The following is a 12,785-nucleotide window of genomic DNA, read 5'->3' as shown; positions in this document are numbered from 1 at the left end:
CCTCGAACAAGCCTGGGATGAAAATTACTAGTTTCTTGATCCTAATTGTCTGTCTGATCACAGTCACAAAGCCCAAAGTCTACACTCGCTGTAAACTGGCAAAAATCTTTACAAGAGCCGGTCTGGATAATTACCGGGGCTTCAGCCTTGGGAACTGTGAGATGTCTCTCTTTCATCGTCTTTCTCTTGCCCACTCCCCTTAACCATGCTGAAGGGCTCATCTCCACCCCTTTGTGTCTGTCCCCAAATTTGTATGCTCTACTCCACCAGGGAGGTTTGCAAGTCATTCTCTCATTCTCCCTATTTTTGGGGATTCCTCCCTGTCCCCCTAGTCCCAATGTCATTATTCTCTGTTCTATAGTAATGGCGCTAGCAATGGAAAAAGAAAACATTGCGACTTTTCATTGCCCTTGAGAGAACAAACCTAATTCAATCTATTCCAGGTTTGATCACTACCTCAGTGGTATATTTCCAGGGAGGGTCCACATGCTCTGTGGATGTACAGTCCTCCTTGACCCTCCCCCATGTCTGTTGGGCATTGATAATTATTGTAACCTGTGGAACTCACTCCTAAGATCAGGGTTAGAGAAAACAATGCATTTCTTTGTACTCACCTCTCTGCCTTCGCCCACCACCTAGGGATCTGCATGGCATACTATGAGAGTCACTACAACACCACAGCACAAAATGTCCTGGATGATGGGAGCACTGATTATGGAATTTTCCAGATTAACAGTTTTACATGGTGCAGACAAGAAAAGGTACAAGAGAAGAACCACTGTCATGTTGCCTGTGCAGGTAAAGTTTTGATTTTCTGAAAATACCTTCAGAAGCAAAGGCAAGAGAAGCTGCTTCTGGAATACCCATCCATTTTCTACTTTGACTAAAACTTTGGTGATAGGTGCAAATAAATGTATATGATGCTAATAAATTATCCAACAGTTTTCCAAGATGACACTCATGATTCTGTAGACTTAATTCCAAAAAGGATTTATTCCTTCTAGAATGTTTTTTTTGTTTTTATGAAGCCTGCTATGAATCCAGGAGAGTGAACAAGTGGCTTATCTCTCCTTTCCTTTGTAGTACTGTAGCACTGGCGTCCTGTTGTTCATTGATTTTGCTTGAGCAGGCACCAGTAATGTCTCCATTGTGAGACTTGTTGCCTGGCAAGCTACCTGTGGCATATTTGATATGCCAAAAATAGTAGCAACAAGTTTCTTTTCCTATGTAGAAACATAAAATATCTCTAATAAGGGAAACATTATTTGCCAATTAATTTTCAAAACAATTCACCCAAGGGAAGTTTTTATGTTTCCATGCATAGGTTGAAACAATATATTTACATAGCAATTCTTAAACAAATTAAGCTAGAAATCACTTAGATGCCTTTTATCCCAGTCATTTGAGAAATATATGTGTGCACAAGAATGGAACATAAGTGAGATCCATTACAAAGTCTTTCCAATCTCCAATTCTCAATTCTTTGACCTCTATAACTATGATTCAGCATAAGTCCTCCCACCTTAAGATATGGCCACTGGAATGAACAGGATTTAGTTACTAATTTGATGTGAGAGGTAAAAGAGTCAGAGAGTCAAAATCAGAATTCTGACTTGATCACAAATCTATTCATCTTACACCATAGAAAAAATCAACTTAACCATTTTGCAGTGCAGAATCCTTAAATTTCACTTTGTATACTTTCAATTAGTACAATACTATATATGTCAATTACACCTCAATAAAACAGAAAACAAATTTAGAAAGAAATATAGGGGGCTAGAGCGATAGTACAGCAGGTAGGGCATTTGCCTTGCACGTGGCCAACCCGGGTTCAATTCTCAGCATCCCAATGGTCCCCTGAGCACCGCCAGGAGTAATTCTAGGAATAACTGAGCCAGAAATAACTCCTGTGATCTTCCCCCCCACCAAAAAAGAAAGAAAGAAAGAAAGAAATATATGTGTGCACAGAATTTAGGACAGCAAAATATACCGTACATAAATTCTCTCACCTGATTTGGTTTCTGCTCCAGATGATAATCCTGCATGATCTATTGTCTAATGCCTGACAAGAATGTTTTCATACATTTCGTTTTCTGTTTCTGGTAGGAGAAAAATATATTATTCCATTATGGCCATGTTTTTGTTTACGTGCAATTTACTAATTTAATTGTGCTCAATTTACTTCAAATTAAGGAAATCCAAAGAAAATATCTATCTGCAAGAAAGCCTTGGATTCTAGGAAATTAAAATGCTGAACTACTGTTTCTGGTTGGAGTTGAAGAAGCATGCATATCTGTTTTCTCATCATAAAGAACATGGTGGTTTTAGCTGGTTTTTGTGCCAACAATTCAACCCAGGTCTCAGGCATGCAAGACATATGCTTTATTACTAAGCACATCCCTGACCTAAGAACACAGTATTTGTAGAGACAACTTTCAAGTGGAAAACAGGATGTTGGCTTTATATGCTCACCAAGCCCCAGGACTGGCCTCCCCAACTCAAATCTGAAAGACTTTGCTTGAGGACAAAGTGGTTTGGTCCATTGTGAGAGATAGAGATCTTTGTCATCAAGAATTAGGAAATGAGGTGTCATTAGGTATGTTTATGTGCTGTGTGAGATTTCATAATATGTCCAGAGTACATTCATGTCATGCACATGTTCTAAAGCTATGCCATCACCTCTCTCCCATACTAGATTGATTCTTTCCAACTTTCTTTTAATTATTTGGACAAAACACTTAATTTACACATACACACATACACACCTAATAATACAGTAGCAATCTTATTTTCTTCCAACAGCATTGCTTCATTAAACAAGAGATATTAAGGAAAGGGTGACTGCTACCACTTGAATATATTTCTCATATCAGCCTGAATCATCATTTGTCATTCAAAGAGGAGAATGCAATTGTTCCTCCTGAACTACCAAATTGTGGTAATAGTTTACTCTGGGGGCAAGAAAACATTGCAGAGAGATTCTGAGATAGAAGTGGGTGGTTTTTTAGCTGGTTTAAAAATTATTCATTGTTTCTGTGTAGATTATTACAGTTTTCTTTTGTTTGTTAGAGAACAAGCTACCCAGTTGAGTAATGTTTGGTGTTCAAGAAGGAAGGAGCCTTTCTTCATGTTTTTGATTGGGCAAAGTTGTCTGTTTAAAGTAAACTGAGCAGAAGCATTTGTTGGCTGGGCTACTTAGAAAGACATGCTCAACTTATTTCTGCCCCTCTGCTGCCCCTCTGTGGCTATTTCATTGTGTTTTAACTGATTATTTCCCATCCCCCAGCTCCATAAATATATTTTCCTAAGGACATTCAAAGTCATGTCCAACTAGCACTTTTGAAATATCAGTTGTGAACAAAATGCTCTAACAAAGTGGGGGCAGGCAAATACCTTACCTGATCTCCATCTGGGCCTGCAGCACCTAGTCCACCCATCGTGCCAGGTACAGGCAGCCCAGAGAGTTGTCTTGTCCCATCTCTCAGCCTTATTTCTCATATCCATGCTCCAGTCCTGGTGTGACAGTATATTTCATGCTTCTTCTCCACTATGTAAAATCTGGGTCCTTCCCACCTCTAATACCAAGGAGCTCACTTCTACCAGGGACTGAGCACTTTCAAACACAAACCATGGTGTCTCAGCATGTAGCAAACTTGTATGTATAGCAAGTGACATATTTCACCATCATTTTGAACATGGATCAGACACACAGCCCTTAAATTTGGATCACTTCCTGGATAATCACTTGAAACATTAATAAGGCTTTTGTACTTTTTAAAATTAACTTCATATATATAATATTCCTGTTGGCAAGAATCTCTGCTTGAGATTTGTTGGAAGGCTGTAGCAGAGAATAACAGAATTTGAGCCCTAAATCTGAATGCAGATTTCTTTTCTGGGTGTGTAACCTCAGTTTATAGGGTACCTGGTCCTCACCTAACTATACTATTTTCCTTGGGACTAATGAAGATGAAGAGAACAAACAAATGCCTGACATATGTCTGTGAAGTTGTCTGTGAAGACTATATAATAGTATTAACTATTGTATTTTTTTATAGTTTAGATGGCATGATGTTAAAGTTTGCAGTGGTGATGTACGAAGTTGCTGCATTCCCAAGATCCTTTACTTCTGTCCTGTGTCATTTCTAGCACTAGCTATTCCGATTCTGATTCTTCTCTCTAGAAACAAGGCAAAAGATTTTTTCCACTAATATGGCTTTCTTTTCATTGCACACCAAATGCTGATGGATACCTCACTTTGCTACAAATTATAGATCAGATATTTTATTAGTTTTTTTTACTTAACATGGCAATTTTTTTTTTTTTTTTTTGCTTTTTGGGTCACACCCGGCATGCACAGGGGTTACTCCTGGTTCTACACTCAGGAATTACTCCTGGTGGTGCTCAGGGGACCATATGGGATGCTGGGATTCGAACCTGAGTCGGCCGCATGCAAGGCAAACGCCCTACCCGCTATGCTATCGCTCCAGCCCAACATGGCAATTTGTATTATTCTCATTGTCTTCAAGTATTACAAATTTTCTAACTGAAAAGTGTATTAAGAGTTAATATTCTATATTCCACAGAGTGGGAGACTAACACCCAAGAATAGTAGTATATAATAACAGGTGGTTGGCTCCATGGCTTGGAAGCTGCCCTCACATGCTGTGGGAAATGAGAAGATAGAGAAGGGTAAAGTAAAATGTGATTGGAGAGGCCACGCGGGAAGGGAGATACGTGCTGAAAGTAGACTAGAGACTGAACATAATGGCCACCCAATACCCCTGTTGCAAACCACAACACCCATAAAGAGAGAGAGAACAAAATGGAATGCCCTGCCACAGAGGCAGGGTTGGGGGTGGGGAGGATGAGATTGGGGGTGGGAGGGATACTGGGTTCATTGGTGGTGGAGAATGGACACTGGTAGAGGGATGGGCTCACAAACACTGTTTGAGGGAAACACAAGCATGAAAATGTGTAAATCTGTAACTGTACCCTCAAGGTGACTCGCTAATTAAAAAATAAAAAATTTTAAAAACAAGAGTTAATACTCTCTTTTAAACTTTTTTAAAGTCACATTTAGAGGGGTTGGAGAGATTGTACAGTGGGTAAGGTGTTTGCCTTGCATGCAGTCAACCAGGTTTCGATCCTGGCACTCCATATGGTTTCCCACCCTTACCAAAAATGATACTTGAGTGCAGAGCCAAGAGTAATCACTAAGCACAGCTGGATCTGACCCCAAACAAAAACAACAACAAAACAACAACAACAACAACAACAAAAATCACCTAGAATGGAGTTACTCACACAGCTTTGTTACTACCATTATCTTCTAGTTAAACCTTTTTGAAGAGACAGCATAATTAGCAACTAACCAGCTCACCTTCAACTGAGTTTGCCTATTGAAAAGCAACATTTTAGATTAACATTCTTTTTTTTCTACTAATAAAGAAAACTCAGTCCTATTATAAAAGATTTTGAAAATATACAGCGAAAAGTTAAAGGCATTGGAGATCCAACTTTCAGGATTAAGAACCCTGGTGAAATCAAGGCTTTCTTGTCTGGTTCGAAGGCAGTCCTATGAAATATGCCTTCCTGTAATGTTGGTCGACCTCCATTTCCTCTATCCAAGACCAAATCCACTAGTTGCAGTACGGAGACTCTAAAGCATCTGCAATGTCATTAAAAAAAAAAGTGAGGAACTGCAGAATGTCAATTCATTTGGATTTAAACAGGCCCATGGGGTTAATGGTTAGCCTATATTGGGGAGTGCAGCTCCTGAAAGCTATTGTTACAAGACTGGGAACCTTATATTGGAGCAGTCTCTATGTTATTAAATAGTTCATGAAACTAGGATTTGCAGGGCTTCTTATTTCTTTACATGGAAGCCCTAATACTGTATGAACCTATGAATATTAAATCCATTAATATTTTTCTATTTTAACTTTTATAAACAATATAGCAACAAACTACTTTATAACTAATCTTTGTCTCAAATTATAATTATTTCCTTATGATAGCTCCATGAAGAGAAAATACAAGTAAAAGAATAATTTTAAGGCTCTTGATATATGTCAGGGATGGGAAAGGAAGGGAAAGGGAGAAAGAGGAAAGGAGAGGGGTGAAGAGGGGCAATAAATAAAATGTAGCACTGTAGCACTGTAATTGTCATCCCATTTTTCATCGATTTGCTCAAGCAGGCACCAGTAACATCCCCATGGTGAGACTTGTTGTTACTGTTTTTAGCATATCAAGTATGCCAAGGGTAGCTTGCCAGGCTCTGCCATGCGGGAGGGATTCTGTCAGTAGCTTACCGGCCTCTCCGAGAGGGGCAGAGGAATTGAACCCAGGTTGGCCACATGCAAGGCAAACGCCCTACCCGCTGTGCTATTGCTCCAGCCCTATAAAAAAAATACAATTTAAAAATTCCAATGAAAAGATTTGTCATCACAACTGAAGTCATAGAAATGGTGACAAAAGTAAAGCTTGATGCATTTGACATAAAAACCTAAAAAGGCTTAACATAGTAGGAGATTGTGACTCTGGTAAAATGAATACTTCTTGTGTATGAAGAAATTTAAAATGAGTTTATGGCTCAGAATTCCTCCAACCATCTTGTTTCAAAAATCATTAAGAAAAGAAGAGAGTCTTATTTAGATAGTCCCTCAGATAATGTAGTCCCAGCTAATTCTTGACTTCTCTTTCTTCCAGCCCTGCTTACAGATGATCTCACAGATGCAATTATCTGTGCCAAGAAGATAGTAAAAGTGACAGAGGGGATGAACTATTGGTAAGTCTTTTCCTTGGGGGATTTTAGCTAACACAGATCAAACCCATGGAGGTATTTTTCTGACAAGAAAAGAATTCGCCTCCGTGGTGTCAGTGACTTTGGGGGAAGGAAGTGCAGAGGAGGGAAGGGACCATATTTGGCCAGGAATAAGCCCTGAACACTATTTCTGGCTCTGTGCTCAGGGATCACAACTGGTGGTGCTCGGTAGAACAACATATAGTTCTTGGGATCAAACCAGATCAACCACATGCAAAGCAAGCATTTTGACCCCTTTCCTATTTCTCTGGCCCACTGTCAGTGATTGTAATGTGAACTTGATGCTAGACTTTACCATCAGCATGAGTATGTGCTGAACTGTGTAAGGGATTTGTACAAGGTGGAGTAATTATATGGAGTCACAAAAGAGATATGGTTGGCATATAATGCTTTTCACATTAAATTGTTCCATACGAAGGAGGACACGTTTCCTAAGATAAATAAATAAGCATCAGTGAAGTCAGTATACCTAAGGAAAAAACTTTGGGTTATCTCTACACTTGAACATGTCTCTTGAAAGCCACGACATTTTGTGGAGAACAGCATTAGTGAGAGAGGAAACACACACACACAGCCCTAGTCTCTTGCACACTAACTTGGCAGAAAATTGCAGGGATCATGCATGATGGGGCCTTGGTTTACCAGTTCCCATCATATCTGCAGCTCTGTCTTCTTGCACTTGGGTACTAATCAGGTCACTTAACACAGACAACCTTCTTCTAAGAGGTGGGTGCAGAATAAAATTCTCTGTCTTGTAAGAGTTGTTAAAGATAATAAGGACAGTAGCAGGGGCGGAAACATCTTTTTAATTTAATTTAATTTTTAGTTGAATCATTGTGAACTATAAAGTAAGTTATGATTGAATTGCAGGTATACAATGTTCCAGTAACACCAACCCCTTTACCGGTGTCCACTTCCCTCTACCAATGCTCCCAGTTTCCATCCCCCTCCCCACTTTTTCCCTCCATCATTGTAGTGTTTCCTTTCCTGACCTAAATTGCCCTTTCCCCAACTTTTGTGACAAGCTTTCTGCTGAAGACCAGTTCTCACACTCGTGGTTTCTATCGCCCTTGGACATTTATTATTCCCCTATTATGTTTCTTTGTATTCATATGTGAGAGCAATTATTCTGTGTGTCTCGTTCCCTCTGACAGAAGAAAGTCTTAACAAGGTAAAGGGCTAGGACCCATGAACCTCCAAAACAGATGAACTGAAATTTGGTATTTCTGATAATCTGGGTTAATGAGCTACGATTTTTGTACCAAGATGATGTGAAACTAGCCATGTCCTTTCCTTTGTTCCTGCCTCTTGCTCCTCTCCAGGCAGGGCTGGAAGAAACACTGTGAAGGCAAAGACCTGTCTGAATGGGGAAAAGGATGCAATGTTTTTTAAACAGTAAATGAACTGGGAAGGCCTGCGAGCACCCTTCAGATATGGAATGGATGCCAATACACTTGTGTCATCAGACCCCCCTACCCCATTATCCCTCTCAATAGTGGAAAGGGAAAAGTCAACTTGTTAAATAAATATTCTCATTTAAATATCTATGCTTTACACTGACTCTGCTTCAATTACATCACAAAAATCATAACGTTAAGACTTAAAAATAAAAAATCCTTATTGTTTTCTAAAAACAGATGACTGGTTAAAGAAACTTTGGTACATCTACACAATGGAACACTATGCAACTGTTAGAAAAGATGAAGTCATGAAATTTGCATATGAGTGGATCAACGTGGAAAGTATCATGTTAAGTGAAATGAGTCAGAAAGAGAGAGACAGACATAGAAAGATCTCACTTATCTGTGGAATATAAAATAACAGAGTGGAAGACTAACACCCAAGAGTAGTATAGATAAGGATCAGGAGGTCTGCCCCACAGCTTGGAAACTGGCCTCACAAGCTGGAGGAAAAGGCAGCTCAGATAGAGAAGGGAATGTTGGGAGGACCCATTCGGGTTGCAAGATGCAAACTGAAAGTAGACTATAGACCGAACATGAAGGCCACTCAATACTCTATTGCAAACTACAATACACAAAAGGAGAGAGAACAAAAGGGAATGCCCTGCTGCAGAGGCAGGATGGGGTAGTGAAGGATGGGGTGGGGGTGGTGGGAGGGATACCGGGATCATTGGTGGAGGAGAATGGGCACTGGTAGAGGGATGAGTAAACAATCACTGTATGAGTGAAATGCAAACACAGAAGTTCGTAAGTTTGTAACTGTACATCACAGTAATTCTCTAATAATAAATAAATAAATAAAAATAAAAATCTTAACTACATGTTCTAGTTCAGGAAAGAACAAACTTCCCTTCTGTAGCATAAGGAACATTGGCTTAGTGCTGACATGGCTACTCATTTTATTTTTTTTTATTTTTTTTTTTTTAATTTTTTTTGCTTTTTGGGTCACACCTGGCGATGCACAGGGGTTACTCCTGGCTTTGCACTCAGGAATTACCCCTGGCCGTGCTCAGGGGACCATATGGGATGCTGGGATTTGAACCCGGGTCGGCCGCGTGCAAGGCAAACGCCCTACCCGCTGTGCTATCTCTCCAGCCCCCATGGCTACTCATTTTAATATGCCTCCAGAGTCAAGGAGAGTTTTAGAAGGATCGCCAGCCTGGAGAGACAGTACAGGAGTTAAGGCATTTGCCTTGCATATGGTCAACCCTAGTTCAATCCCCAGCATTGCATCTGGTTCTCTGAGCAGCACCAAGGGTCATTTCTGAGTACAGAGGCTGGAATAAACCTTGAGCACCTTCCAGTATGGCCCAACCCCCCTTCTCCCCAAATAGACTATTGGCCAGAGTTTGCTGACCTCTTTGCAGGTCTGTGTCTTCCTCGACATAAAGCTCAACATTGCTGGAGCTTAAGCAACTGCTTCCTCTGAGCAGCCCTGGTGGCCTTAATGAAACCAAATAAATGCCATTGCTGCTCTTATCCCCACTATTCATATAATTCCCCTTGTGATTCTAAAATTAATCTAACTTAAGCTCAAAACTGATGCATATATCCTCATGACAAAATTTTTTCCAATCTTAGACCTGCATATTTGATTGGCCAGGAAACTGGTGACTCATCAATGTTCATGAAACAGAACAGGGGGCTGAAGAGCTCAGATCCCGAAGAGCTATTTCCCTCCTATTCACCACACCACACAGGGATGGGTGTCTCACCTCTGCTAGATTTGCTCTGGTTTGTTCTCTGTCTGACAGGTGACTATGTAACCTTTACTTTAGGTTGAAATTGTGTGTTCAAGTTGAGTGCAATCTCACTTCAAGAATCAAGAAAATAGTTATAGCTTAAAAATACATTTTCCATGTAGAAGAACATTCCCATTGATCAGAGGGATGGATATGTGATAGCACCCAAACAACACCCCAGCACTTTCTTGCTGCCAATTGCCTAGGGTTTATCATGGACTCATTTAACACCCCCTGGCTTAACTCGTACTCACAGGCTTTTAAAAGCCTAAACTGCTACTTGTCAATAAGGCATAAACAGTTTATATGTCTAAATAAATATAGCCCAAGTGACAATTTATAGTCATTCGAAACCACCAGAAAAAGAGTTTGAAAACTCATGGAGAGGTTGAAAAATAATTCTGTAAAGTGACAGAGAACATCTGAAAAACTGTGGACTCCATTAAGCTTCACAAAATCATCATGTTCATGTCACTGTCACTATCACTGTAATCCCATTGTTTGTCAATTTACTCAAGCAGGCACCAGTAACATCTCTATTCCTCCTAGCCCTGAGATTTTAGCAGCATCTCTTTACTCATATTTCCCAATGATTGGAGGCTATTTCAGGGTCAGGGAAATGAGACCTATTGTTACTGTTTTTGGCATATCTAATATGCCACAGGTAGCTTACCGGGCCATGCCCATGGAGGCAGAATACTTTCGGTAGCTTGCTGGGCTCTCCAAGAGGTAAGTGGTGTATATATACATTTATATATACATACATATATATATTACTCTATGATTTATTTCCTATGGTCTGAACTTCATCAAATATGGTGTGGTAATTATGGAAAATGGGTAGGAGTATCATGTGGTTGCTTCACTTTGCGGCCGCATGGTCCAGAAAGCGACAGGAGCATGGCGGCAGTTGGGTAGTTGAGGTCGGCTGCCGGGCTTGGTCCCTTGGAGCAGGGAAGGTTCTCACCCACCCCCCTCTGGGGCGCCCCAAGTGAAAACAGCCTGGCGCGGAGTCTGGTGGCATGGCCATGGGGGCCTCATTTTATACTCTCATCTGGGAGGAGCAGCCACTGAAATCTGGAGGGTGGCCCGTGAGGAGATTATCTGGTGCCGGCAGGGTGTGGCTCAGTGTGGCTTATAGGTATGATCTCTGGGTCACAGGAGATTGGGGGATAGCAGGCAGAGGATCTCTGCTTCTGGTCCCATTGAATCCAGAGTCCAAGGTCACAAAGTTCTGCATTACCTGGGTTCCGTGGGACTTCATTCATGCGTGAGGCTCGACCACGTCTAAAGTGGCCTGGAGTGTGGCAGCAGTTGGGTAGTGGAGGTCAGCTGCTGGGGCTGGGTCCCTTGGGGTGGGGAGGGCCCCTTCTGGGGCGCCCAAGTGAAAACAGCCTGGTGCAGAGTCCCTGACATGTGCATAGAGCTAGAAGGGGCAGGGTACCCCGGTGACCTCCAAGCAACAGGTCAAATCATGTCCGAGTCACAGCTACAGTGCCCAGGGACCTGCCATGGCATCTGGGCCCTCAGTGCTCATGCGGCTGGTGACCTCTGCATACTCCATCTGCAGAAGGCAGGGGGGGATCATCCAACATGTCATTGCTGAGGGGGACTTGGGTATCGTGGAGAAGACCAGCGCCACAAACCTGCAGGCCAAAGCTGACCACATGGTCCAGATAAGCATCTGCTCCTCACTGGCATGCAAGATCCCCAAGCTAATTGTTATCGGGGAGGAGGATCCGCCCATGCAAGACGTCGATCCAGAGCTGATTGAGGATGGGCATTGGGAGGAGATCCTGAGGCAGCCATGCCCACCACAGTACAGTGCACTTCTTCTCTAGAGGACCTTGTGGTCTGGGTTGATCCTCTAGAAGGCACCAAGGAATATTCTGAAGGCCTTCTTGATAACGTGACAGTTCTCATTGGAATAGCTTATGAAGGAAAAGCCATCGCAGGAGTTATCAATCAGCCATGTTACAACTAGCAGGCCCTACAGGACTCCGTGTTGGGGCGGACCATCCCGGGCGTTTTGGGTTTAGGTGCCTTTGGGTTTCAGCTGAAAGAAGTGCCTGCTGGGAAGCACATCATGTTTAGGGGATCCATAAATATGCATTTTCATTATTATCTTCCAGTTATTCATCATCTTAGCCAACATCCTGCTTCATTGAAATGTGATATTGGACCTGAAGTGAGAGCATAGTGGGGAAAGCAATTGTGCATGCAGCCAGCTTGGGTTCAATCCCAGCATCCCAAGTGGTTCCCCAAACCCTGCCCCAAATGATTCCTAAGTGCAGAGCCAGGACTTACCCCTGAGCATTACTGAGTGTGGCCCAAAAACTGAAAAAGAAAAGAAAGTAAACAGGTAATACTGGAACCGGAGAGATAATACAGGGGTTAAGGTGTTTCCTTTGCATGTGGTCAACCCTGATTCATTTTCCAACACCAAGATATTTGTGGTGATCCCAACCACAAATAATGACAAGTGAGTAACAAGTGATATCATGTTAATAACCCAGGTTGGCATAGGACCTGGTGGCAGTTATTCAAAGATAAGGACAAAATTTTTGAAAGAAAGAGAGGGAGAGAGGGAGGGAGGGAGAGAAATGAGATGGAGAGAGAGAGAGAGAAGAGATATAGAAACCCATAGAAACCCCCCAAAAAGGGGGCAGATAGATAGTGCAATGGATAAAAATGAACCTGATTTCATTCCCCAACACCACAAATGGCCCCTCAAATTCCACCAGGAGTTATCCC

General features: G+C 41.7%; 1 protein-coding gene and 1 pseudogene across 1 annotated transcript; both read left to right on the top strand.

Moving 5' to 3' along the window:
- Positions 1 to 17: 17 nt before the first annotated feature.
- Positions 18 to 8,221, top strand: LOC101537811 (lysozyme-like protein 1). Its single transcript, XM_012931987.2, has 4 exons — positions 18 to 156; positions 640 to 798; positions 6,715 to 6,793; positions 8,152 to 8,221. The coding sequence occupies exons 1-4, from the start codon at positions 18 to 20 to the stop codon at positions 8,219 to 8,221; spliced, it is 447 nt and encodes a 148-aa protein (XP_012787441.2).
- A 3,321-nt stretch (positions 8,222 to 11,542) lies between these two features.
- Positions 11,543 to 12,231, top strand: LOC101538077 (3'(2'),5'-bisphosphate nucleotidase 1-like; annotated as a pseudogene).
- Positions 12,232 to 12,785: the final 554 nt, after the last annotated feature.

The sequence above is a fragment of the Sorex araneus genome, chromosome 9, assembly GCF_027595985.1.
Source record: "Sorex araneus isolate mSorAra2 chromosome 9, mSorAra2.pri, whole genome shotgun sequence".
NCBI classification, from domain to species: Eukaryota; Metazoa; Chordata; class Mammalia; order Eulipotyphla; family Soricidae; genus Sorex; species Sorex araneus.
This window is presented reverse-complemented; position numbering and strand designations above follow the sequence as displayed.

Coding starts and splice junctions, on each gene's coding strand:
- LOC101537811 (XM_012931987.2), top strand. CDS start 18: ATGAAAATTACTAGTTTCTTGATCCTAATTGTCTGTCTGATCACAGTC. Junction 157..639: donor GGGCTTCAGCCTTGGGAACT/GTGAGATGTCTC, acceptor CCCACCACCTAG/GGATCTGCATGGCATACTAT. Junction 6,794..8,151: donor ACAGAGGGGATGAACTATTG/GTAAGTCTTTTC, acceptor GCTCCTCTCCAG/GCAGGGCTGGAAGAAACACT.